The 26,052-nt window shown below is 36.6% G+C and overlaps 2 protein-coding genes across 3 annotated transcripts; both read left to right on the plus strand.

The window, feature by feature from the left end:
- Positions 1-2,620: 2,620 nt before the first annotated feature.
- Positions 2,621-5,831, plus strand: LOC133882019 (uncharacterized). Of its 2 annotated transcripts, none has more exons than XM_062321109.1 (2): positions 2,621-3,227; positions 3,410-5,831. In XM_062321109.1, exon 2 carries the CDS (start codon positions 3,494-3,496, stop codon positions 5,324-5,326), a length of 1,833 nt encoding a protein of 610 aa, XP_062177093.1. In that variant the 5' UTR covers positions 2,621-3,227; positions 3,410-3,493; the 3' UTR covers positions 5,327-5,831. The 2 variants fall into 2 exon arrangements, with proteins under 2 accessions (XP_062177093.1, XP_062177088.1); XM_062321104.1 differs by having other exon boundaries at positions 2,622-3,227; positions 3,457-5,831.
- A 7,469-nt stretch (positions 5,832-13,300) lies between these two features.
- Positions 13,301-25,364, plus strand: LOC133882028 (uncharacterized). Its single transcript, XM_062321119.1, has 9 exons — positions 13,301-13,680; positions 14,797-14,858; positions 16,219-16,273; positions 16,611-16,709; positions 17,011-17,097; positions 23,085-23,201; positions 24,034-24,126; positions 24,394-24,424; positions 24,928-25,364. The coding sequence occupies exons 1-9, from the start codon at positions 13,585-13,587 to the stop codon at positions 25,110-25,112; spliced, it is 825 nt and encodes a 274-aa protein (XP_062177103.1). The 5' UTR covers positions 13,301-13,584; the 3' UTR covers positions 25,113-25,364.
- The last annotated feature ends 688 nt before the right edge of the window (positions 25,365-26,052 follow it).

Genomic DNA, 26,052 nt, shown 5'->3' on the forward strand with positions numbered 1-26,052 from the left:
ATCCGGTCAGGTGGATCTTATAAGTGGTCTTTCACAGTCACTTGTTTTTTCAAATAATTAAAAAGAATTCTCATTTGTCTTGTGTATTTTGTAATTGACGTCTTACGTCATCCGTTTTATATGGAACGGTGGTAAAAGCAAAAGCTTATTTTCAAGCATCTTATGATATGAACTCTGACAAATACGAGGAGGAGCCAGTTTTGACAATTTTTGTTCAGACTTGTAGCAAAGAAGCGTCGAGACATTGAAGACGTTTCGTCGTTTGACACTTTGATCCATGAACGGTTGAACCTTCTCCTCTCAACAGGTAGAAATGCATGGTTAGTTGTGTTGGCTGGTGGAGTCGGTGCCAACCCAATAACACTTGAGATTTTTTCATGGGAGAAAGCCAAATTCCACAGCAACGTTAACAATAACCAAAGACAGAAATCATATGGGGTTTTGAAAAAAGAAACCTAACAGCTGTCTTCTAAGCGAAAGTACTTTTAGATCTTTACACACACTTCAACATCACTTTTTCTCGAGGGGCCACACCTCCACCATCCATCTCCATTCATTTCCTTTCAACAACCAGTGCATTTGAGTGCAGTGCATGGCATGGTTGCTTTCATTCCGATCTGCCCTCCCTATAATGGGTATATCTTAAAAAATGCAAATTTATCTTAAAAAATGTAAATTTTTAAATTATGTTAATTTATGCCATTTCATGTATAGAACGGCATAAAAAATGTTATATATTAAAAATATGACATTTTAATAATGAGAATTGAGTATATTTTTATAGATTCTTATATTTTATATTGTATAAAAGCTTATAGCAAAAAATTGTTTTTGGTTTAATAAGGAAAAAAACATCTTTTTTAAAGTGAGAAAAGTTTCAATAACATATCATATATTTAATATGTAGTATTTTTCACATTATTTAATGTAAAAAAATATATTAATTCACATAATTTGACAATCTAATTTTTTTTAAAAAAAATTATAAAGGATCTTAACCCACTTCTTTGCCCTGCAAATTCAAATAAGCCAATCATTTACCATATCAACTGACGGTCAATTTTCTTAACGTTTATCTCAAAAATTTATAAGGCCTTGTCTTTCATCTGACACATTCTCTTTTAATTTGTGTTTACTTCCATTAAATAGGCTGTTTTAAGACTTGTTTTTTTTTTTTTTTAAGTTCTGGAGCTCTTTTTATATGTTTATTAATGTAATTTTCATCCCAATTACTGTCTGTGGTTTGTAATCTCAAAAAATAAAAAAATAAAAAATCTACATAAGCCCATCTTGTCAATTAATGATAGTTTTCCTCGGTTGTGTAGTTGTTGGTAGGTGAGGTGGCATTTAATTTTTGTCGACAAGCTTGAAAGCAGTACTGTCACAAGTACGAATATGCACCCCCTGTAAATATAAAATATGCACCTCTCATCTCTCTCCTCCAAAAACTTGAAAAGCTTTAATTTTTTATTTTTTTATTTATTATATTTTATCAGGGTATACATTGTTATTATATATATCTTTATCACATCCCGATCAACATTCTCCATTGAAATTTCTTCATCTTTATCTTCGTCAATCTTCATCTTTGAATTATTTCGGTTCTGATAGGCTTATCAATTATCTTCCAGGTGGAATAAAAAATGAAAAAAAATAAAAATAAAGAATATGTCCATCTCAGCAGAGCACCACATCGTAGCACACGTACGGTCCTTGATTCGTGACATTCCTCAACATTAGCAGCATGTAAAATTGACATTAACACCATGAAATAATTAAAAATTAGCAGATATAATGAACAATGATTTGCATTGAAATAGCCATGAAAACTGCTTAATTAAGCTTTTATGTCCCTTTCTCTAGCTAGCAGCAACTATAATAATATTATTATTTACAGGTTTGGCGACGGGTACAAAGCAAATTCTTTCAGTTCACATCCTTTCACATATCTAATAATCTAATCTACCTAATTATCAAGAAAAAAATACACCAACTCTCATCAATATATATATATTATTAAATATGTAAATTCTAATATAATTGATGAGGACAAAATCCTAAATTTTGATTGGTTACTATTGCTTATTAGCTTGCATGAGCCTAAACCAAAGGCTTAAGTAAGGTCACCTAAGACAATACTATTCCAACTATTTACTAATTTTCTTATGGATATAAATTTCTTACACTTTTTCATTGCACGTGAGAAATAAATATTTTTTAATTATATATATTTTTTTAATAGCTTAAATAACATGTCGTTTTCAGAATCTGATTTGTATAAATTTCCTCCAAAAATTTCTCATTTGATTTTTCGTGTCTATTATTCAAACTTGGTAACTAAAAAAAAAAGATTTAGGGAATATAAGTCAAAGTTAGAATTCAGCTAAAATTTCAGGAAAAATGTGTTGCCAAACATTCCCTTTGGTATTTCTGCACAAAATTGTTCATGCATTATCTGGTCTACAAAAATAAATATTGATATTTTCTGACCACATGAACAGAAGCAATGCTTTCTCAGAACCATTCTGATGGGTTTTCTTGTCGTTTTCTTAATTTATTGTCGCGTTTGGACCCCATGCAAAGGCCACCCGTTGGGAAGCTTTAATTAAGCATTGTCATCGGCCAGGCAGATCGATCAGACACCGCACGTGAAACATGGTGGCGCTGAGCTTTCGCCGAGCCACCATGCACATGCACAGAGCCCAACAATAATGCTAAGACATAAATGCCCCCACCGCTATCACCGACGCCTCTCTGATCAACGCGCCAGTAACGAATGTCAGTCCCTCCATTATTCAAGGGTATTCCCGTCCCAAGCGTCCCAGTTCTCTTCTACTTCTAGGGCTTTGTTCCCAAAATATATATAGGATTCCACGTTCCTCCGTGACTCTTCTCTCTTTTGCTAAAAATACACAACCATTTTTCTTTTGCTATTTTTTTTTTTAAAAAAAAAAAATTCAGAAAGCAAGTCTAATATTCATTTACAAGTAAACACAACTTTTCTAATAGGAAAGAAAGAGTAGAAGAGAAAGGAAGAAAAATCTCTCCGTCTCTCCCTCCCTCTCCGTCTCTCTTTCTCTTGTTGAGATATACCACTGGAACGAAAAAGGAGGACAAAAAGTCAAGATTTGAGTGTTGCACCGTCCTTCTCTTACTTTCTCGGACCGATTTTCGCTCTCATATACAGTTTTGAAGAAGCAAAAGTATCCTACCTTGAACCGTATCTTGTAAGTAAAATTCCATTTCTTCTTCTTTTTCTTTCTTTCTTCTATTTTCCTAGTAAAAATAAGAACTTGTTCTTTACCCCAAGAAAAAGAAAGGGATTCTTTTTTCTTTGTTTTTGGTTTCTGGGAATGTGCCTGTTTTCAATTTTCTGGAGAAATTAATTTTTTGTTTGTTTTTCTGCAAGAAAAACTGTTAAGCTGGTTTTTTGGTTCTCTTTCTGGGTTTGTATAGTTTGTTGTCGTTGTGGTGGTGGGAGTGGTGGTTAGAGATGCCGGAGAAGGCAGTGAATTCGCTTTCTTTCAATCCATTGATACCAAGGTCGAGTCCGTTGCTTCATTGGCGTTTTGGGGTGCTGACGGCTCTGGTTTTTGTTGGGATGGTCGTTGTTTGGAGCGTAGATGGGTGCACCATAAAGAGCTTTCTCGAAGCTTGGAAGTTCAGGCAAGATTACATTATCATGAAGCTAAACACTCGCCCGGTTAATCTCACCCAAACCTATCAGATTTTGCCACTTAACACCTCGAACAACCTAGCTAATCCGACTCAGAAACAGAACGATACGACCCACCTTGATTTTCCCCCTTTTCAACCGCTTCCTGTTCAGAATCCAGTTGGTATTCCTCAAAAACCAGCCCCGAATCCAATGCAGCACATAGCTTTGCGAAATTTGAGCTGGGTTTCAGCTGAATTGGAGCGCAACTTGACCTCCAATCTTCTCGCCAGGTGGTTAGCTCCAGGAGGTGAACCTTGTAGGGATTCCAAGACAGTGCAGATTGCTATTCCTGGTTTGGATGGTGGGAACTTGATCGATTTGTCAGCTGGTGAAATCCATGAATTTGGTTTTCAATCGCTGGATGAGTCTGGGAATCCTCGCTGTTTAGGTGGGGATTACTTTGAGACTGATCTTTCAGGGGATTCTTGGAAATCAAGGCCATTAGTCAAAGATTTTGGTAATGGATCTTATTCTATTTCGCTTCAGGTTCATCCGGATTTTTCTGGGGAATACAATCTCACGCTGATCCTGCTCTACAGGCACTTTGAGGGTCTAAAGTTTTCGCCTTGGCGGTTTGCATTTGACCGAGAGCTTCGCAAGATTCCAATCAGGTTTTACAAAGCGTCAGGAAAGTTGCATGAGCTACAAACTTGTAAAGAATCTGATTTTAGCAGGGAAATTTGGTCTGGGAGGTGGACTCGGCTTGATAAGAATGATGATTGCCAAATTGGTAACGATGGTCGGTACCGGTGCCTAGCGCCTGACTTTCCATGCCGGAGTCCATGGTGTAGCGGGTCATTGGGACTGTTAGAGAGTAATGGTTGGGTCTACTCGGCACATTGTACGTTTAGATTGTTTTTTGCTGATTCTGCTTGGAATTGCTTGAACAATCGCTGGATTTTCTTCTGGGGCGATTCCAATCACGTTGACACAATAAGAAACATGCTCAATTTTGTTTTAGATTTGCCTGCGATTCCGTCAGTTCCAAGGCGGTTTGATATGAACTTCTCCAACCCGAAAGACCCAACTCAATCAGTTAGAATAACTAGCATTTTCAATGGGCATTGGAATGAGACGGGGAATTATGAAGGTTTGAATTCGTTGCAGGATGAAGGATTTAGGAATTTGTTACAAAAGTACTTTTCAGAAGACACGGTTCCAGACTCTGTGATCATGAACTCTGGATTACATGACGGTGTGAAATGGAGAAATTTAAGAGCATTCTCTGCTGGGGCAGATTATGCAGCTTCGTTTTGGGCAGGGGTTATGGAGTCGGTGAAGCGGAGGGGGTTGGCTGCGCCGAAGGTTTTTTACAGGACCACTGTGGCGACCGGCGGATATGCTCGGTCATTGGCATTTAATCCCAATAAGATGGAGACGTTTAATTGGGTATTGTTGGAGAAATTAAAGAAAGCTGGGGTGGTTTCTGGCGTGATTGATAACTTTGATATGACTTTTCCTTGGCATTTTGATAACCGGTGCAATGATGGTGTGCATTATGGCCGCGCTCCGGCAAAGATGAAGTGGAGGGATGGCCAAATTGGGCACCAGTATTTTGTAGACCTCATGTTAGGCCATGTGTTGCTTAATGCACTTTGCACAGGATAGCCAGTTATAGAAAGGTTTGTGTTGACATGTGCAGTGGATGAATTTTGCCGCTCTTCCTTGGGAGGTGGAGCTCCGGACAGTGGTGGATAGAGAGAGTGCGAATTTCCGGTGGTTTATATCTTTGAGCAAAAGGAAAAATGGATTGGAGGCCATCATTGCTGCTAGAATGCAGATATGCAATTTCGCTGGTGCTTGGAGGAAAAAGTATGAGGTAGTGAGTTCTATATATTGCTTCATATATTTCATTAGATTAGATGGCATTCTTTATTTGTTTATAAACTTCCATTTGAATTTAGATAACATATGGTTGCCAGGCTTGTAGAGTTTGAGGGATCCTTGAGTGTCAGGATTAGAAAATATCAGTGTTGGTAATATCACAAGGTATAGCACATTTCTGGTGCCTGCTTTGCCTTTTCTCTTACCTTATTATCTGCTTGAACTGCATCAAAACTAGCATAATTTATGCTGGTTTTTTTTTTATCGATAAATATATAGTTGGGGGCAATTTGCTATGTGATTAATTTACAAAGTATTTTATGATGATGAACTGATTACATAAGGTCATCCAATGCTTTCTGTTCTTGGAACCCTTTTTGAGCCGGAGTTGTTTGTGGCTGTCAGATGATTAAGTATTGCAAAAGGTCTGCTAGTTCATATTAGTTCCGGCTACTGACAAAATTTATGGTATCGGTCAAAACGGTGACGGTGACGGTAGGGTGTATTCCGCCCACCGTCCTGCCAAGGTCAGTGAAGTCTGTAATTTCAACCTTATAGGTTATTGTTATTGTTATTGAGATATCAGATAATGATCAACCTTCAACTAACTCAATCAAGCTAAGCAAGCTTCAGTCAAATGGAGAGATAAGGATAATCATACTCAACCACAGGAAGATAAAATAACCAAACCAAATATTATTATATATACAACTTACTGCCTCTCGGATCGAGTCAAGAGAGGGCATTCCAAACTTCTCAATTTCATCACTTCACATAGATTTCCATATGTTTCATTAAATTTAGACATTATGCTTTTAATAACATCAATGGATTCTCTTTGTTAGTTGTGTAAACATTTGTCTCTCGGGGTCGCCTACAAATGGGGTATGCTCGCATTTTTTTTTTTTTGTCGAGATTCAAATCCCTTGACTTACCCCAACTATGAGGATGAGGAACAATTCAAGTGTTTGGGCAGGAAAAAAGAAAAAACCCAAAAAATCAAAATAAGTTTAGTAGCTGACCACCCTATAAGAGGGCTACTGGGGGTGGGTCAACTATTTCAATGACAGTGGCCGAACGCCCCCTCAAAGGGTCAATCGTGGCTGAACACTCCCTTACCCTTTGAAGGGTGGTCGGCTGGTTGTCACGCCCCAAAAATATGATCAGGGTGGGCCGACCACTCCCGGATCCAATCACCTCTTCTTCACCCTTTTTATTCTGATTTTTTTTTCTTCCTTTTCAATCTGTTAATGAATGCGGTTGGCATGGTCATTATGGTCTTGGATTGTGGAAGGGAGAGGTACAACTCTCATTAACGTGGGCATAGTGACTAGGCGTGTCGCGGTTGTTTTACGGTGCGATGAACCTCAGTATCAAATCTGGTCGTAAACGACAATCAAAATCATGTCATTTTGTGGTACTGGTGAAGAAGAAGGATGCCGTTCAAAATCCAAAAACAAAAGAAAACGTAAAATCAATCATTCAATTGCAAAGGGAGAAAAGAATTTGTCGTTCTTCATTGTAATAAACGGCAACGTAAAATCTTGTTGTTTTGCGCCGTAGAGAGAGCAACCAAAATGGGTGTAGCTTGTACTCTGTAATGTGACAAACGAAATAACAGGGCATTATTTCTCTTTGGACAGAAACTTTACGGGGTTGGAGGAAATTTCATATAAATTATATGGCATATGAGACGGTGAGAAGTGCACTTACATGCTTTTTTAATAGCATTAATAAGAAAATATGTGCTTCTTATGTGTTTAAAGAATACATGTCATTTTTATACATGAGTTATATAAAATTTTTTACAAACCAGTTTGTAGAAAATTTCTGTAATTTTTCTACATAGTGAAATACACCAAGTGTTGTTATAGTCGGTGGCGGAGTCAGGATTCTCACTCACGAGTCAAAGATTTTTTATTTTTATATATTTTTATGAAAGAAAAAAAGAATAAAGTTAAATAAAAATCAATTAAAAATATTAAAAAAATATAACTAAAAAAATTCAATTATTGTTTAAAACATATAAATATAACATACAATTTATTATGTCACGTATAGTCTTGCCTGTTACTTTATTCAATTATCTTTGACTAGTCTTCATAATTGGTTGACAAGGTTTTGTTTTTTTTTTTTTTTTTTTTTTTTAAAAAAAATGTCATTTGAATTTAGTTTCTATTACTAGGATGATAATAAAAAAAAATTCTTAAGCAAATGTATGTTTTTATATTTGTTAAATCTACTTCGGCTTGAGCTGATTTAGAATTTGAATGGAGTATAATGAAATCATTGTTGTTCTTTATAATTTCAGGTAACTACTATTATATATTTCATACAATTAAAATATGAAGGAAAATATATATATATAACAATTAATTTAATTGAGCAATCTAAATTTAAAAGCTTAATCAAAATTAAAGTTTGATTACATACTTGAAATTTTTTAAGAAATGAGAAATTTTAGAAAAACAATTGATTTAAATTGTTAAAGGCTTGAATAAAAAAGAATCGGCAAACTAAAAGAAAAACTTTAGAATTTCCAAAAAGTATAAACCGTAATTCTCAATTTGCAAATCTGTTTTTCACTGTCAATTACCATGTCTCTTGCTCAGCATTTCCTTTTAGATTTGGGCCTTAATATACTATTTGCTTTTTTCTTTTTTTCTTTTTAATTTTTTTTCTTTTTTTAAGTCAGCAGGACCTATATTTGAGGCTTTATTTATTTTTATTTTTTTGTAAGCATATCTTTAGAGTTTAGACACCATTGTTTTGTGCTTTTTGTTTTTAAAAAGTCAGCACGACCCATTGGCCCACCCCACCGACGTTTTTTTTTTTTCCCCTAAGCCCACTAACTCAACTTACAAAAAAATAAAATAAACAAAAGAAAGAAAGAAGCTGGCTAAGGGAGTGGCCCACAGGGCCACAAGGACACAAACAAAACAATCCAACGAATTTATTAAAACGGTATGGTTAAGGAGCATTATGATTCTCATCATCTTCTTCTCCATTTTCATCTGGTTCTAACTAAAATTCAAAAAAAAATTCAAGACATTCCCGCAACTGAAGTTTGCTCCTAAAGTTTGGTGACTGAGTTTTGATTGTCCTTGATTTTACAGTTGAGGGTGGACAAAAATGACATCTAGAAGATTTTTTATCATGAATAAGAAATATTTTTGGAGGTCGAGGGGAGGGGAGGCATGTGTACCCTCTCGACCCCCCTGAATCCGCCCCTAGTTATAATAAGTAAAAAAGACGGCATCTTTTCCCTCGTTGTTTAAGTGAATTTTGTACTTTTATGTGGCGCCAAGCATATATAACAAAGGAGTAATGCTTATCTTATTTTTATCCTCTTAAAGTTGATGTAGCTTTTAAATTTTTTATTTAGTCAAAATTCAATAATGATCAATCTCAAAGTCGATAGTGGTTTAAAACCACGTCAACTTTAAGATAATAAAAAGATGACAAAAGAAAATAAAAAAAAAAAAGTTTCTAACCTTACTTATATTTATATGAGTATATATTTGCCCAAATAACTTGTTTTATGTATATATATATATATATATATATATATATATATATATATATATATATATATTAGTAAATACTTGTTAGATATATTGGGTCCACCCCCAAGAGAGGAAGTTTCCGTGAGCCACACCAGCATTTTTTTATAAAAAATAAATAAATAAATAAATGAAAAGAGCATTATTTTTCATATCGTTTTTTGTCATTTATTTGAGGAAAAATAATGGCTAAAGGTCTTAAATTTAAAATCTTCGAAAACTTAGGTATTAAATTAGACAAATTGAAAACTATAAAAGGTAAAATCCGAAAAAGCAATAGGGGGTTTTGAAATATTTTCCCTTATAAAAAATTTGGAACATGAGGTGCAATTAATTTATTTTTAATTTTCTTTTGTGGGTGTATCTAGATTAAAAAATAATTTCTTAATAAATTAACGTATTGAGTAGAGTAATGCTAGTGACATTTTTTTTTATTCTTATTTTTTTTTTAAAAGTTGATGTAATTTTTAAAATCATCAAATATTGATTACTTCCAAATTCATAAAAAGATCAAAAAAATGGTCACTAACATTATTCACTAATGCTCCGTTTGTTTCGACGAAAGATTATTTCGACGAAATCATTTTTCAGAAAAAATGATTTTCTCGAAAATATTTTTCGGTGTTTGGCTCGCACGAAAAAATTACAAAATGCAAAAATAAGAATTTGGCAAATGTCGCCGGAATCCGGCAACGCCCGATCGCCGTTGCCAGATTACGACGAAAAAGTTTGACCGGATCCCAGCCGTTTTGGCCAAATTCGGCAAGAGCCGGCCGGATTCCTGCCATTTTGTCCAAATCTGGCCAGCTTGGGCGGAATCCGACAATATTCTGGCCGAAATCTGGTGGCCGGGTTCCGGCACGGTTGGATTCCGACAATCGACAATTGCTAAATTCTGACAATCGGATATCAAACGTGCGTGTAAAAACGAAAAGTTTAATTTCGGAAAACAATTTATGGTTTTAAAAATCGTAAATCGTTTTCTAAAAATTAAAGAAGCTTTTACGGTCAAACTGAAAACGATTTTCGTTGACCATTATTTTCGCCCTTACCAAACACCGTAAAATGCCAAAATCATTTTTTATAAATCATTTTACGTCGAAACAAACGGAGCATAAGTTTATGACTTTATTCCTGCTTGTAAATAGTAAATACCAGTTATTTTGTTTTCTTTGGGCCATGTATCGCTTGGACTACTTGATGGCACCCTGACAAGTTTGGGGTGTTTCTTGCATATTGAAATGAGAAAGAGGTTCATGAAGGCTTCAATATCAAACCGGCCCATGAACAATTCTTTAAAACATGCATTTATAATGATACAATATACAATTAAAAATTGGGTAAGTATAAAATAAATTTTTGAGTAAACGCGTTATTACAATTAACCAGAGATGGTTGCTAACAGTAGACCAGGTTGAACAGTGGCTAGCGGCGGACTAGGACCGGTTGGGTTTGGCAGTTGGCAAGGTCAGTGCTAGGCTTGGTCAGGTGGGCTTGGGCCAAGTAGTGAGCTCTAATATGGTGGTTGCAACCACTAGATCAGGTGGGCCGACCAGGCTTGCGTGATGGTTAGAGGTGACGCCAACCAAGAAGAGGGGGTGCTATTATGTATTATTTTTATAACTAACGGTATTTTTGAAAATTAATGCTCTGTTTGTTTCGGCGTAAAATGATTTATGGAAAATGGTTTCGGTATTTTTCTGGTGTTTGGTAGGGGCGAAAATAATGGTCAACCGAAAAATGATTTCCGTTTGACAAAAAATGCTTAATAAATTTCGGAAAATGATTTACGCTTTTTAAATGCGTAAATCATTTTCCGTAGATGGTAGATGTAGTCGACTCTTTTTTAAACAATGCAGTCGACCTTTACGTTCAAGCAATTGACTATTGCCGAATTTTGACAAGTCAGATTCTGAATCCAATAGGTGTAAGAATTCGACAAATTAAGCCTGAATCCGGCGACGTCCGGCAGATGTTGCTCGGATTCCGGAGATACCATGCTAGATTCCGGCCAGACTGGCCGGATCTCCTGCTATCTCGCCGGATTCGGCTAGAACGCCGGAGATCCGGCCATCTGTCTAGAATCCTGGACGGGCCGGGATACTAGCCGGAGAGGCCAGATCCGGCTAGAACGCCGGATCACCAGCTATCTGGCCGGGATCCTGGACGGATCCGGCCTGGATCTGGCCAGAACGGCCGGACCCCCGGCATCTGGCCAAATTCGGTTGTTCTGGCTGAATCTCCGCCAGCTGGCCGGAAACTGGCCAAGACGGCCGGCTTCTGGTCAATTGGCCGGATTCCGGCAACTTCTGCCAGAATATGTATATGCCAAATATAAAAAAATATTTTTATATTATTTTATATTAATATTTTTTATTTTGTGAATAAAATTTAATTTTTTAAAATTAATATGATTAAATTAAAATGTAAAAAATATTTGTAATTTTTCATACGCGCCAAACACCGAAAAGTGATTTTGACGAAAAATATTTTTCTGAAAAATGACTTCCCTGAAACTATTTTATGACGGAAACCATTTTACACCAAAACAAACGAAGGATTAGACGAAATCTAATTTCATTATGGTTGGGAAATTCGGTTATTTATGTATTGCAACCAAATATGAATTGTCATTATATTCGAGCTTCTTGTATTCTTAGTAGAATTCATTCATAATTTAAAGTAATTATCATGCTAATTAAATAACCATGAATTTTTTTCAAGCAGAGTGCTTTTCAATTTTTTCATGTAAATATGCTACAATTCAATTTGTAAATTGTTTGACTCATAAATTACAAAGAGTAATATTATATACTATATTCTTATCTAATAAGATGACGTGCCAATCCTAATAAACTCTTACATCAGTATTGTTAACAATGTGAATTTGTTTTTGAACGAAATATCTAAGTATTTCATTAATTAAAGACCATGAATATAAAGCTCTTACATCACAGAGTATAAAGCTTTGCAAAATTATAGCGATATACTATGATGTTACAAAGTTATAGATACAAACAAAATTCTTACAATAAAGTACTATCTATGACTTTTATTTTTCGCTAACCCATATACAAAAATAATTAAATAGCAAATCTGCTCCGAACAAACTAAATCTAAGACAATGGTAGCCAAATATCCTAGAAAAATTTATTTAAACCGGCCGTGAGAGATAACCCCTCACACCGAACGATCCAGGCTGTGAGGGATAACCCCTCACACCTGACTAACATTCATCCCATATATCGTCAATGATGGCAGATCTATGAAGAAGAAAACTCTTATTCAAGATAAAAACACAATAAGCAAACAGCAGCAGCGGCTATAAAGGAGATGATCGACACAATATAGAGGTAGATGGAAAGATACATAGTGGAGAGATCAAAATTGCTGACCTGATCAGAAAACAGCTGCAAATAAAAGAAAAAACTAGAATGGGAGGAGAATGGTAGGAGCGGGAAGGGAGTAGAAAGGAAAAAAGGAAAAAGGAGAAGAGGAGGAAGCAAGCAGATCTATTTTCTGAGATTTTTTTTTCTCAATGGTAGTTAACAATGTCATTTATAACATTACTCAATTACAAAATGAAATATTCTTTCTATCCATTTTTTTTTTATTTTAATATTTATTTAAATGGGAAAGAGCGGACTTGCAAGTCAAGCATAAGTTTCACGCGCAAGGTAGTTGAACAGACTGCTTATAAATCCCACGTCACAATTAACTTTACCAAAACGCCCATTTGGATCATTTTTATCTGAACTTAAATTACTTTAGGGTACCAATTTTTTTTTTTTTCTTTTAAAAAATTACTTTAGGGTGTGTTTAGAATTGAAATTTCGTAAAGAAAAATTGTGATTTTAAACTAAATCACAAAAAATGAACCGTTTGAAAACTACGTTTTTAAAAAATTGCAATTTGAAAACGCAGAAAAATGCTTATTCAAATCGCAGGCAATATAGTGCTTATTTGAAAAAGTAGTATTTTAAAAGGCTAACCTGTAATTTTAAAGGTCAAATTGTAATTTTGTCAAACGCTTAATTGTATTTTTAAAAATTACTTTTTTTAAATCTTACATTTTAAAATTGGACTTTTTAAAATCCCAAATCCATACTAAGCCTTACTAATTAAAAAGAAAGGAAAAAAAAAAAATCCGTAAAGAGAGATGAAAGAGCTGTGTTTATAAGGCGAACTTTTCACGTTTTCGTTTTTAAGCAGCAAATTATCACAGACACGCAAAGAGTGAGATAGACAAGAGAGTACTCGTTGAGGTCTTATCGTTATTGGGTTATTAATGGGATGATTGTGTTAAGCAAAATCATCGACGGTGCATTTTGATTCGTTTGGTGCCCAAACGCCAAAGAAAACGAAACAAGAAATCTGGCAAATCTTGGCGGATTGAGGGCTCGCTTGTCGTTGAAGCAAACAATTTCCGACTACAACGACGACGACGAGGAGTGCAGGCCTTGGCGTCGCAGGCTTTTCATGGCATTCACGTGGGGCTCCGCGCTCAGGATCACCCTCCTCCTCTTACTCCTCGCCGCCGTGGTCGTCGCTTGCTTCACTCTCCCCGTCGAAAAGGTTTTGTTTTTTTCATCTGGGTCTGTGTTAGTTTCGCTTTTTGATCGCTCATTTGGTTTGTCTAACTGCCTTTTGTTTTATGTTTTGTGGTTTTTTGAGCTGGGGTTTGTGTTTGTGTCGGATTGGGTGAATTGTTTTTTTTTTTTTGAAAGGGGGTGAATTGTTAATTGGGTTCTTTTGTTTAATTTTTTTTTTTTTTTTTTTTTTTTTAGGATGAATAACATTTTTTCATTCCGCACAAAGATTTACAAAAATCACTCCAGCGAGAGAAAGGACCCAAGCTGGAACACAGTTGCTTAGCAACTTACAAAGACTACACAACAGATACACACAATCCCTCCTATACACACAGACTAGCTCTACTATACAAGCCTCAAAGACCTTCTTTTGTTTAATTTTGTTGTTTGTGACATTTTTTAGGGGTTTTTGAGTTGGTTGTATGTTTTTTTTTTTGATTGCATTAATGGGTCGTTATTTTTTTTGGACTTTGGGTTAGGATATGTTGGGTTTTCAGATCAATTACAAGAGTTTTTAGTTTTTGTTAACAGTTTGCTGGAATTGGTTAGTAATCTGAGCTTAGGTTTATGCGCCTGACGTGCTTCTGGCACCGGTCAGTTTTTGATAGTCACTGGAAAGTAAATTAGAACTGAAAGAAAGAAAACGAAACCCAATTTTATGGGGCATTATTCACTTTGAAGTTGCTGAACAATGTTTGATTTTTTTTTTTTTTAATTGCAAAAAGTTCATTTTCCATCATAAAACTGGCAAGGCACTACGTTTTTCAGGGTGCGATCAGAAAAGATAGTAAGATACGAGTTTCAACTACTCCCGCTTCATACTCTTATACTAATTTCAGTTCCTAAGTTTAATCTTATTTACATACCGGAAATCTATTGTGCTTAGGTACATGGAACTCTTTATTTCCTACAAATTCAGTCTTGCATTTTAAAATGTTAGGTGACTGTGTAGTATGTTTTCTCCTCTATAGCATTAGTTCTTATAGTTTGTTGGTTGCAACAAGAGGGTCCTCTTGTGGATCTCTTCCTTGAAAAACATTATATCAAGTTTATTTCAAAAGCTTACATGTGTGTTTATAAAATCATCTGGTTCCTGCAGATTCTGAAGGACTTCTTATTATGGGTTGAGCAGGATCTTGGACCTTGGGGTCCACTTATGCTGTAAGTCAATTGCTACTTTCTAAGGCTTAGTGATTTATAATCTACCTTTCGATTGTAGTCATTGCTTTAGTGGGAATACTTTAAGCCAAAATCCATGTCATAGATGACGCATTTTTAGAAGGGTTGTTTGCAGAGTTCATTTAATGACTGGCCTGGAGTATATTCTTCGTATTTTTTTGTCCTTAACAGTCACTACATGCAGGCTTTGTAATCCTGTTTTGAAGTTTTTGTTGATATTTCAGTAGTCTAATCTGGCCAGCCAAACAATAGTTTATATAGAATACAGTGCACTTGCACATTTGCAACATTTGAAAGGGTTGATTAACCAATACTGCTTTCCTCCCCCACAATTGTCATGGATCTTTGTGCAAATTCATAGTCAATAGTAACGAGTTTTTGGATCATGTACTAGTTAGATAACATGCATTACTATATGACAAAATGTACCAAACTGAAGCTGACCACTTCTATAGATTGTTTGACTTGAACCATGCTGCTGATTTCATTATGCTGGAAGGTAGAAAAGTATAGTACACCCAGAATATCTTTGCAGATTTTAAACTTCATTTATTAATTTTGTTGGACATGTTCAGAACACTAGCTTGAATCTATTCTCTTTTATTGGCAATTGTGTAGAACAAAATGAAGCTACTCTAAGTTTTGCATAATTAGATTTTTTTTAGGTGACTGGTCTGGAGAGTAGTACTAGGATAGGTGATCTCTTGAGAAATCCAGGTGTTGCACCCCTTCCTATTTCTTTCTTTTCTTTTCTTTTCTTTTTCTTCTTCTTTCTTCTTCTTTCTCTCTCTCTCTCTCTCTCTCTCTCTCTCTCTCTCTCAAAAAGGAAAGACAGAAAGAATATTTTGAGTGACTGGTTCTTTTTATTAAGAAAAATGGTTAAGCTCAAGTTTTATGAGTACATTTCCTTGGACAAGTCTGAGTTTGAACGAGTTTCCATCTTAGTTCAATAGGTTTGTGAACTTGAGGTTTATATGGGCTGGATATAAGTCAGTGGTTTTTCATTTGTTTCATTGATCATTGATTTTGCTTCTAGATTTTTCTGGATTGAATGAGAGAGCCACGAATTTTGTGTTATTTGCATTATTTATATAGAAGGCATGAAGTAAAGAGACCTATTGTTGAGGTCTGTATGCAATAACCATATTTTGAAATGGTAAGATGCACAATTTTCATGCGAAAGCTGATTTATTTCTGAGCCCTTTAGTCAATTAGGAACATATTTAGGTATGGCCAGTTGCTTCTTTTAAACATTAAACTGGTTATCTAAATAATAAATAACTTACGCTGAACATTAATTTTTGTTTGCCATTTAACTCATATTTATTTGGATAATATGCAGGGCTGTTGCCTACATTCCTCTGACAGTCTTGGCAGTTCCAGCATCAGTATTAACTGTAAGCATATATGCAATTGCAACGCTCCAGTAAACCTTTTTACCCATCTTGGATGATTATAATTACTTGATTTTTTGTTTATTGAAGTTAGCATTAAGATTTCTTTTGAATAAATTGCATATGCTAAATGTTGATACTTATTTTTCTCATAAGAATTTCCATTTGCTGGATCATGTATTTTCTGTTAATTTCTGACTGGTTCTTACTGTAAAATGCATTTCTTGAGACAGCATCCCCGCTCCCTCTTTCTTTTTTCCTTTCTTTTCCATGTGAAACACAAAAGAAAAGGACCCCAATTTAAGTTCAGCCTTTTATGACCTTGCTCTTCATACTTCAGCTTGGTGGTGGTTATCTTTTCGGGTTGCCTGTGGGTTTTGTTGCCGATTCTATTGGTGCTAGCATTGGTGCAGGGGCTGCATTCCTTCTCGGCAGAACAGTAAGTCTCTGAACTGTCACGTGGTGTGTACTTCCCGGAATTTCAGTTCCACTGAATGGTAGATTGTGCATACTACGAGAGAGAGCACCTCATATATTAAAATCACATATATTATTTGTCGATACTACAAGTTCAAATCAAAGGATCTTGCCAAATTGTTTCAGCATGTTTCTTTCCTCTAATGTTCAGATTTTTCTGCTGTGATGTTTTATTCCCTTTCCAGTTGGTATATAATTTATTTTAAACTTATTTGTTTAATTATGCATATGCGTTACATACATTTATCTTGATTCCTGTACAGATAGGGAAACCATTTGTTGTTTCCAAGTTGAAGGATTATCCACAGTTCCGGTCAGTTGCGATTGCAATTAATAGATCTGGATTTAAGGTTTGTAACATTCAAATTTCTCCTTGAAAAACCGATTTCCCCCCCCACCCCCCCCCCCCCCCCCCCCTACATCTACCATTCTTCCCTATGCTTGAGAGTTCATTGGTTTTTAATAATAGATCTTAATTTATTGTTTCGCAAATAGTGAAAAGCTTAAGAGTTCTGAGAGTTCACACCGAGGCAAGCGGGGATTGGAATTTTATATGTTTAATGACTATGAAGTGCAATGATTAATGTACAAGATAATAAGATTAGGGAGATTGAACTGATGCAACACACCTTGGCTTTGTTACCAACTGATGCAACGTAGGCATAGTGGATCGCAAAACTTACAATACTAGACTCGCAACTTTTCCCAAAATCAAGGATTTGAGGTAGGATAAATAGAAAACCACTCCTTTGAGTGTTTATTATTGAAAACCAATGAATAATAAACAAAAGCTATGGCAAAGGCCGTTTATGACAAGTATTTATAGTATCTAAACTTCTAACACAAACACTGAAATAAGTTAGTTCTGTTGATCTGATGTGATCTTATCAGGACGGGGACACTTTTCTAGACGACGCGATCTCATCCTGACGCCTTTTTGATGAGCATCTTGGATCTCCCACGAATTCCTCCTCGTCCTAACGCCTTCCTAACAAGGCTCTCGGTTACTGTTTTTGTCCTTCTCGTGACGGCCTGTTTTGACCTAGTACACGTTGGAATTAATTAATTTTTTTTTTCATGAAATATGCGTTTTTTGCCCTTTGAATAAGCTTTCCAATGCCACCAAGTTTGGCTCCATTCGATGTTGGAATCACAAGATATGGACTTTTTTTTTTTAGACTAATATGATTGAAAACTGGTATGCATCATCCTCATCGGGTTGGAAAGAATTCGTCCTCAAATTCTGATTGTCTTTTCCTCGATCTTTCAGATGCCCAATCAATCTCTTTTATCCCATTCTTCTCAAGATCAAAACAACTTGATCCCCACCCCCCACCCCCCCTCCCCCCCACAAAAAAAAAAAAAAAAACTGTGCAACTTATCACAACAAGGCTTCGAATAATAGTTTGGAAACTCTCCACACTAAATTGAGATAATTCAACACTTCCTTTATTTATCTTCTTTAATTCATGCTCCATAAAAATCTACCAAAAAGGATCAATTATTTCTCTTCTTCTAAAATTCAAATTGTCCTCCAACATAAGGAAACCAAACATCAAAGTTTTGATAAGGAGAATTTGGTAGAAAATTGTCAACAAAATTAATTTTTTCAATACCCAACTTAGGTACTTCACTCTTTGGGCTTTCATCAAACATATGATAGTCATCACTCTCATCAACAAAATTTTCTATGTCAACCAAAAGACTTACCTCCTCCAATAGTCAAGGCAGCGCACAGCTGATCCTGTGCATCAAACATTACCTCCTGTTAAAATCGTGCCTCTTTAACGGTAAACTCGTCACCCTTCTCAGCTAAACATGGATTTGGTTGATGACAACTGTTAGCACCACCCATGGCGGAAAATTGTTCGGTTAGCGCCTCAAGTTATGCAACAATTTGATCTCCAAACAGCTCCAACTAATCATCTAATCAATCAACTCGCTCCTCCAATCGTTGCAAACAAGTCGTCAATTGCTCATCACACATTGCTTCTTCTCTCTTGTGCACATCAGCAATCTCTGCAAAATGGTCTCCCTTTCCGCGTCCCCTTCACGTCATAGAAAGTAAACATGGTCTCTGATACTAATTGATGCAGCGTAGGTGTAGTGGATTGCAAAAACAGCAATACTAGACTCATAACTCTTCCCAAAACCAAGAACAAATCAAGGATTTGAGGTAGGATAGATAGAAAACCACTCATTGAGTGTTTCTTATTGAAAGCCAATAAATAATAAATAAAAGCTATGGACAAAGCCATTTGTAACAAGTATTTATAGTATCTTAGCTTTTAACCCTACTAAAAGCACTGAAATAATTAGATTATGTCGATCTGATTTGATATTGTCAGGATGAGTAAGTATCCCCGTCCTAATGACTTGTTCTCGTCCTAACACCTTCCTGACAAGCGTCTCTGATCTCCCATGCATTTGTCCTCGCCTGACGAGGCTTTCGTTGTCCTTCTCTTGATGGCCCATTTAATCCGGCTGCGCTGTTAGTGAGTTCGGAATTTTCCAGTAGCTCGTGTGGTTCAGGGCCTTCCGTCTCTGCTACTGCTCCTCTCTCAGGGGCTTCTAAGCTGGGAGTGAAAATTCGTTCTTCCTCCCCCTTGCTGCAAATTCAACCTTTTCAGCATTATATCAAGAGGGCTAGGGAGTTTAGGGTAGGTCACTCAGTGCAATGGAATGATGAGTTATTATCGAACTCTCTGGAAGCTTCGAAGTTGTCTGCTAGCCTTGTTGTCAATAAGGTGTTGATGCTAGAGCCTCCTGCGGTTAAGGTTGTAAAGCCTCCAGTGAAGCAGGGTATTCTTAAGAAGGGGTTTCTCAACCCTCGCCCGATTTTTTTAGCCCCTTCCGCTTCGCCTCCGGAAGTCATCGATGTCGGGGTGGTAAGACCTTCCTCCCCTCCGAGTGGTTGCATCATTCCTTTTTCTGTGGAGGGAAATAGATTCTCCCAATCCAAGAATTGGCCTGTTGGTTTTGATCATAACGGGGAGATTGTGGTTTTGGAGGAGGAAGATGATTTTTGGGATGGTTTGCCCTTGGATTGGGTGTTGGATGGGGATTTTGCGTTGGATAGGGACTTTGGGGAGGAGGCTATGGCAATTCGAGATGCCATGGAAGAAGAATTTCAGCGGGATAAGATGATTGTGCGCCAGAAGTCCAAAGGAAAGAGAGAGCTCCTGAATCTGCATAGCTCCATTAATTATGGCGATGATTTAATTCCTTTTAGGCGTAGGAAAGGCAAGGCTCACGTGACATAGGTCTTGGCGGGTTGTGGGTTGTTTTTCCGTTGTTTTTTGGGTTTGCTTTGTAGTCCGGCCTCGGTCGGCTTGGATTTTGGGTCTCTTGTGGTTTCAGTCGGCTTCAGTAGGCTTGGTCTTTGGGTGCCTCTGGATTTTGGTTGTAGTGGGTGTCTTTTTTGTTTTTTTGGCGTTTCGGGTTTTGTGGGTGTTGTTGGGGCTTTTTGCTGTTTTTGGGCATGTTATTGGGTTTTGGGTTTGTAAGTGCTCGTCGTATACTGCCTGTGTACTGGGGCGCCTTATGCTTTCTAAATAAAATTGTTGTTTACTTATCAAAAAAAAAAAATGGAAAATTTTCATGAAGTATTAATTTTTAGGCCTTTGAATAAGCTTTCTAATGCCACAGAGTTTGCCTCCATCCGATGTTGGAATCACAAGATATGACCATTTTATTGAGACTGGTCTGCATCATCCTCCCCGGGTTAGAGAGAATTCATCCTCGAATTTTGATTGTCTTTGACTCGATCCTTTGGATGCCCAAACAATCTATTCCATCCCATTCTTCTCAAGATCAAAACAACTTGATACCCAAAAAGGGCCGGAACATTTTCAGTTCCTCTGGAATCTGAAAACTCACCATTCCCTCTTGGTTACTTTGTTACTCTTCTCATTGGTGCTACTTTTTTCAGATTTGGGTTATTGTTGGGGAACCCACCCCCTGCTTTCATTTTTGTATCCTTTCCAGTTGAATGAAAAATCCGTACTTACAAAAAAAAGAAAAAAAAGAAATACCATGCAACTAATCACAACAAGGCTCCGAATAGTAGTTTGGAAACTCCATAATTTTATTTCCACGCATCCTTTATTTATCTTCTCCAATTCACGCTCCATAAAAACCTACCAAAAAGGATCAATTATTTATCTTTTAAAATTCAAATTGTCCTCCAACATAACAAAAGCAAGATCAAAATTTTTATCAAAAGAACTTGGTAGAATTTTTTTTTTTAGACGAAAAACCCCTTCAAGGGCAAGGCATCCTTGTTGGGTAAACCTCGGACCCGTGTAAAGCGCCCCCTCCATACGGATCGAGTAATACTATTGCTTCGCTGGTGGACTGGCTTCAAGGAATTGTTGGCATCCAAGGGGATTCAACCCATAGACTTTATGAAAATGTTACCAAGACGAAGACCCTTACCAATCCCAAGAAAATCAACAAAACTATTTTTTTCAATACCCAACTCAAATACTTCATTCTTTGGGCTTTCATCAAACATATAATATACATCAGTCTCATCAACAAAATTTTCTGTATCAACCAAAAGACTTACCTCCTCCAATAGATCATATTTTTCAGGATAGATGTCATAGATCGGTGGAAAGGCCCAATTTGCTGAAAAATCTTCTTCCTCTACATAAGATGGATTTGAGGCTTGCTAACAACAGTCAAGACGGTGTGATGCTGATCCTGCGCATCAAACCTTGCCTCATTCCGTTGAAATCGCACCTTTTTAATGGTAAACCCATCTTCGTCCTCAACGAAACGCAGATTTGGTTGATAGAGACAACCATTAGCACCACCCATGGTGGCAAATTGTTTGGTTAACGCCTCAAGTTGTGCAACAATTTGATCTCCAAACCGCTCCAACTGACATCAAATTGGTCAACTCGCTGCTCCAATCATTGCAAACATGTTGTCAATTTCTTATCACGCATTGCTTCTTTGCGCTCATGCACGTCACTAGTCACTGCAAAACGGTTTCCCCTTCAGCGTCCCTTTTGCGCCATGGAAAGTGAATGTTGTCTCTGATACCTACAGCGTAGGTGTAGTGGATTGCAAAAACAACAATACTAGACTCAACTCTTCCCAAATCCAAGAACAAATCAAGAATTTGAGGTAGGATAGATAGAAAACCACTCATTGAGTGTTTCTTATTGAAAACCAATGAATAATAAACAAAAGCTACGGCCTTGTCTTTCTCTTGACAGCCTGTTTTGACCCAATAATCGTTGGAATTGGAAAATTTTTATGAAATATGAACTTTTAGCCATTTGAATAAGCTTTCCAACGCTACCAAGTTTGCCTCCATCCAATTTTGGAATCACAAGATATGGCCTTTTTATTGAGACTGGTCTGATTGAAAACTGGTCTGCATCAAAATCAATGGCTAATACTGTAAATATTAGAACTATGCTGTTATCTTATTTACCTGCTACATGCTAAGCATGTCACTTGTTTCATAGAAATCTCTTGGTTCTAGGAATGAGTATGCTGTTTGAGGCATGTTTTCCAAAGTCTAAATGTTGAATCTATAAACAGCTGAGCATACAAAAAACTGCCAGGCATTAGTACCTGTGTGCAAGTGTGTATGTACTATACTTGTATATTTATATAGAAAAATCTTTTAACGGGCACTGACCTGTCGTTTGAATATTGCTTTTCCACTTTTTACACAGAATGATTGTCTATATAAAGTAGTTTAGATCTTTCAATTTGTTGAGGACGCCAATCAAGTGGTAGTGGTTACAAATTTCATTGTAATAATTCTTTCGCTGTGATAGATGCGTCTTTTACAGTATCTGGGGGTGGTTTGTTCCTTTTTTTCTTATTTCCACTCTTCTTGTTGTTGGTGGCGGGGGTATGGATTGTGTGGATGATAAAAGATGTGGAGGCCTAATGGTCATTGCATCAACTGTAACTGTGTGTGCATGATGATTATAATTTTTTCGAAAAAAAATGATTCAATTTTTAGAATCTTATTCTTCCAGTTTTGAATTCCAGATATAGCTGCTGAACTGTCTCTGTTTTACAAAGAGTGTGTCATTTACCTATTCTTGGATACTCAAACCCTTCATGGAGAAGGAGTAAATTTTAGTCTGAAGTAAATCGAACAATATGCTGTTTTAGTTGGGAAAAACTCTTTTTTAAATCCTAATATGGTGGTAATATATACCGCAGACTAGAAGGTCTGGTTCATGATTGATAAATAACATTCCACTCTTGGCCTAAAATAACTCATTTCCTGAGTTACTCGTTATTCTACACTTTATTAGAAATGCTCCTGTGTATTCCTGAATGTTCTTTTCTTACTCAACAGATTGTTTTGCTGCTTCGGCTTGTTCCCTTACTGCCATTTAACATGTTGAATTATCTCCTATCTGTGACTCCTGTTCCAATTGGGGAATACATGCTGGCTTCCTGGTTGGGAATGATGGTATCTTCTTTGCACTTGAACTGTTACTTCTCACTTTTCAGTGACTTGAACCCAAATGATCTTTATGTGTTAACCATGGTTTATGGTTATCAGAAGTTCTGAATATAACATTGATCCTGTTATTGTTTGTCATCATTTAGCTTAATATATAGTGACAGATTATTTATCACAATCAAGGGACAGTTTATAAGTATATGTTGGTGGTGGGGAGATAATCTTTTAAGGGGTTTAAGTAGACGTTTGTGAAATAAAACAAAAATTTTGGTTGGGGGAGAGGAGGAGTGTTGCTTTATCTGGATCTGTTTCTTATCTGTGTGTGCATGTGTGTGCATGTGTGTGTGCGGGTGCGGATGAATATTTTGCGTGGGGCAAGCTTTTTCTCTGAGGCAATGCAGCCTCTCCCCATTGATTGTCCTCCTGGTACTGTCTGAATCAACTGCTGTGATGCATGGATGAGGATGGTATTCGGCATGAGGACAATCAAAGAGACCTAAAGCTGCCTCTTCTGAAGAGGTGGACCCAAATGCATGCCACATGTCAATCAACTAAATGATGCATATACAGGCTTTCCTATGTCTGAAACAAACTTTCTTCTGTTTAGTATCTGAATAAATTTGGATCACATGCATTAGTATGTTCTTTTTATTTCATCTGCAGAAACTAAGATTTTATTATTGAGTCTTGGTTTTTGGAGTGTCTGTACAAAAATGAAACAGTGAGACGTGTGTACATGAATACTGGGGCAGAGGGGGAGAGCTTGTATGTCCTGATATTGAAGAATACTATCCAGTTTAAATGGTTTGTTAATGTTTCAAGATGGTTTCTGTTACAGCCAATAACACTTGCATTAGTTTATGTTGGAACAACTCTCAAGGATCTTTCTGATGTGACACATGGATGGAGTGAGTTTTCAAAGACTCGTTGGGTAAGAGCCTCGTCATCTTTTTCTCTGTTTAGGCATGTTAAGTGTTTCTTAGTTTCTCAAATCATCCACCAAATCACATGGCTGCTGAATTAAACTAAACCATGGGCCAATGCCCTACTCGTAACTCAGGTATATGTTCATTATGAGCATTGAAAGGAATTGCAGTGCAGATTTTATATATGTTTAATGAGGTTTAGGGCACTGATGTGTGCTTTAGCTCTTTCTTCATCGCCCATTCTAATACATCTTCACCCTTTATTCATGCAGGCATTCATCATATTGGGCCTTGCAGTATCTGGTAAGTTGCAATTATCAAAACACATGCATATGCACATACATGCCAGGGATATCCTTTCTATTGGGCATTCGTCACTGGAAAATGTTGTTTGCCTCTTACTTGCATCATGTTTATGAAAGAGCACTCACCTTCACACTTGTCAAGTAGCACATGGAAACAATTCCAAATAAAATCATCAACTTGTTTTTCTAGTGACTATGGTGCTTGAGAAAAGAGGGTTTCAAGATACTAGTGTAAGAAATACGATCTGCAACATGAATAATCTATGACCATTCTGAAGTTATGTCTTTTCCTAGTAAATGTGTAGTGGGGAGCGCAAAGCCAGTGGGTCCACATGTGCTCACATCAAGCATTTACCAGCACTGATGGGCCCGCACATGTACATGACAGGAGGACTAACCTGAATTGCGGAGCCTCCTTGTTTGTTTGAATTAAAAAATAAAATAAAAAAGTTGAATTTGAATCTTCCCAATATTCATCCATTTCTTTTGGCTTGTCTGCAGTGGTTCTGATGATTTGTGTTACAAAAGTTGCCAAGGCTGCTTTGGAAAAAGCTTTGGCTGAAAATGAGGATATTGAAGGTGTGTTAGCATCGCCCCAGCTGCCCGTTGTGGCTGAACCACCTGTGGATCTCAACCAGCCTCTCATAATCAAGATAGACCCTTCTGAAGACGATTGTGGAAAATGAAATAAATGTTGTGTGTAAATTCTTCCCCTACCTTCTTTTAAAGGTCATTATCTGTTTTTATTTTCGTCATTTGATGCTTTCAGTGCTTTTTACTCGTGATCTGTACAGTTCTTGTTCTAGCAATTCAGTTTTGGACAGAAATGACTGATTTTAAGATTAAGAATGCATAATTTAAGTGTAGTTCATGCCTTGGAACTGGAAAGTAGAGATTGAAGGAATCAATAAATTTTTTAGCTTTTAACCTTGATGTAATTTGGTTTTGGTTTTGTTTTCGTTTTGATGACTCTTTTTCTCTCTCTCTAACGTACTTGTATAACATTAATGAAACCGTGCAATTGTAAATACACCACAGCAGACCAGTCCCAGAAGAACACATCTGCTCTGGTCAGCCTGAAAGGAGCAGGTTCTGCAATTGGCCATCATTGTAAACTATGTTTATATTTTGTATATATAAACTGAGTAGAAATTCAAATTTCTCATTATAAGATCAAACAAACAATATGTTAGCTGTCCTTAATAAGAGTCTAGATATAAATCAGGCGCAAGCACAAACTTGACTCTGCAGCTTAAAAATTTACAACTATAGCAAGCTTTCTGTTTTATATAGCAACAGTATTCTGGATTGAGATCCTAAACAGATCCGAATAATATTTTGTTAACTTATTTATGATCTAATGTTATAGAAGGAAGTCTTCTGCAATCGTTAGCCAGATCAGGGTCTACATCAATTATTTGTTTGAATTTGTAGCAATTTAGGCAGTTAATGTGGGAGACCCTAGATGGGACTTACCTGCTTAGGTAAGTAGACGAATAGTCTAAAATTTATTTGAGTAGATGGGTTCTATATTGGGTCTCTCGCATTACGTGCTCAAATTGTTAATAATTCGAACATATAATTGTTGTAGATTCCAATCCTGGTTAGCCACTTGCTTTTTCGTAG

This window comes from Alnus glutinosa, chromosome 1 (genome assembly GCF_958979055.1).
Source record: "Alnus glutinosa chromosome 1, dhAlnGlut1.1, whole genome shotgun sequence".
Taxonomy (NCBI): Eukaryota; Viridiplantae; Streptophyta; class Magnoliopsida; order Fagales; family Betulaceae; genus Alnus; species Alnus glutinosa.

Bases quoted from the DNA above. Each gene is read 5' to 3' on its own strand.
- LOC133882019 (XM_062321109.1), top strand. From the start codon at position 3,494: ATGCCGGAGAAGGCAGTGAATTCGCTTTCTTTCAATCCATTGATACCA.
- LOC133882028 (XM_062321119.1), top strand. From the start codon at position 13,585: ATGGCATTCACGTGGGGCTCCGCGCTCAGGATCACCCTCCTCCTCTTA. The intron at 14,859-16,218 runs GTAAGTCAATTG...GATAATATGCAG, and splicing joins CCTTGGGGTCCACTTATGCT to GGCTGTTGCCTACATTCCTC. The intron at 16,274-16,610 runs GTAAGCATATAT...TTCATACTTCAG, and splicing joins TTCCAGCATCAGTATTAACT to CTTGGTGGTGGTTATCTTTT.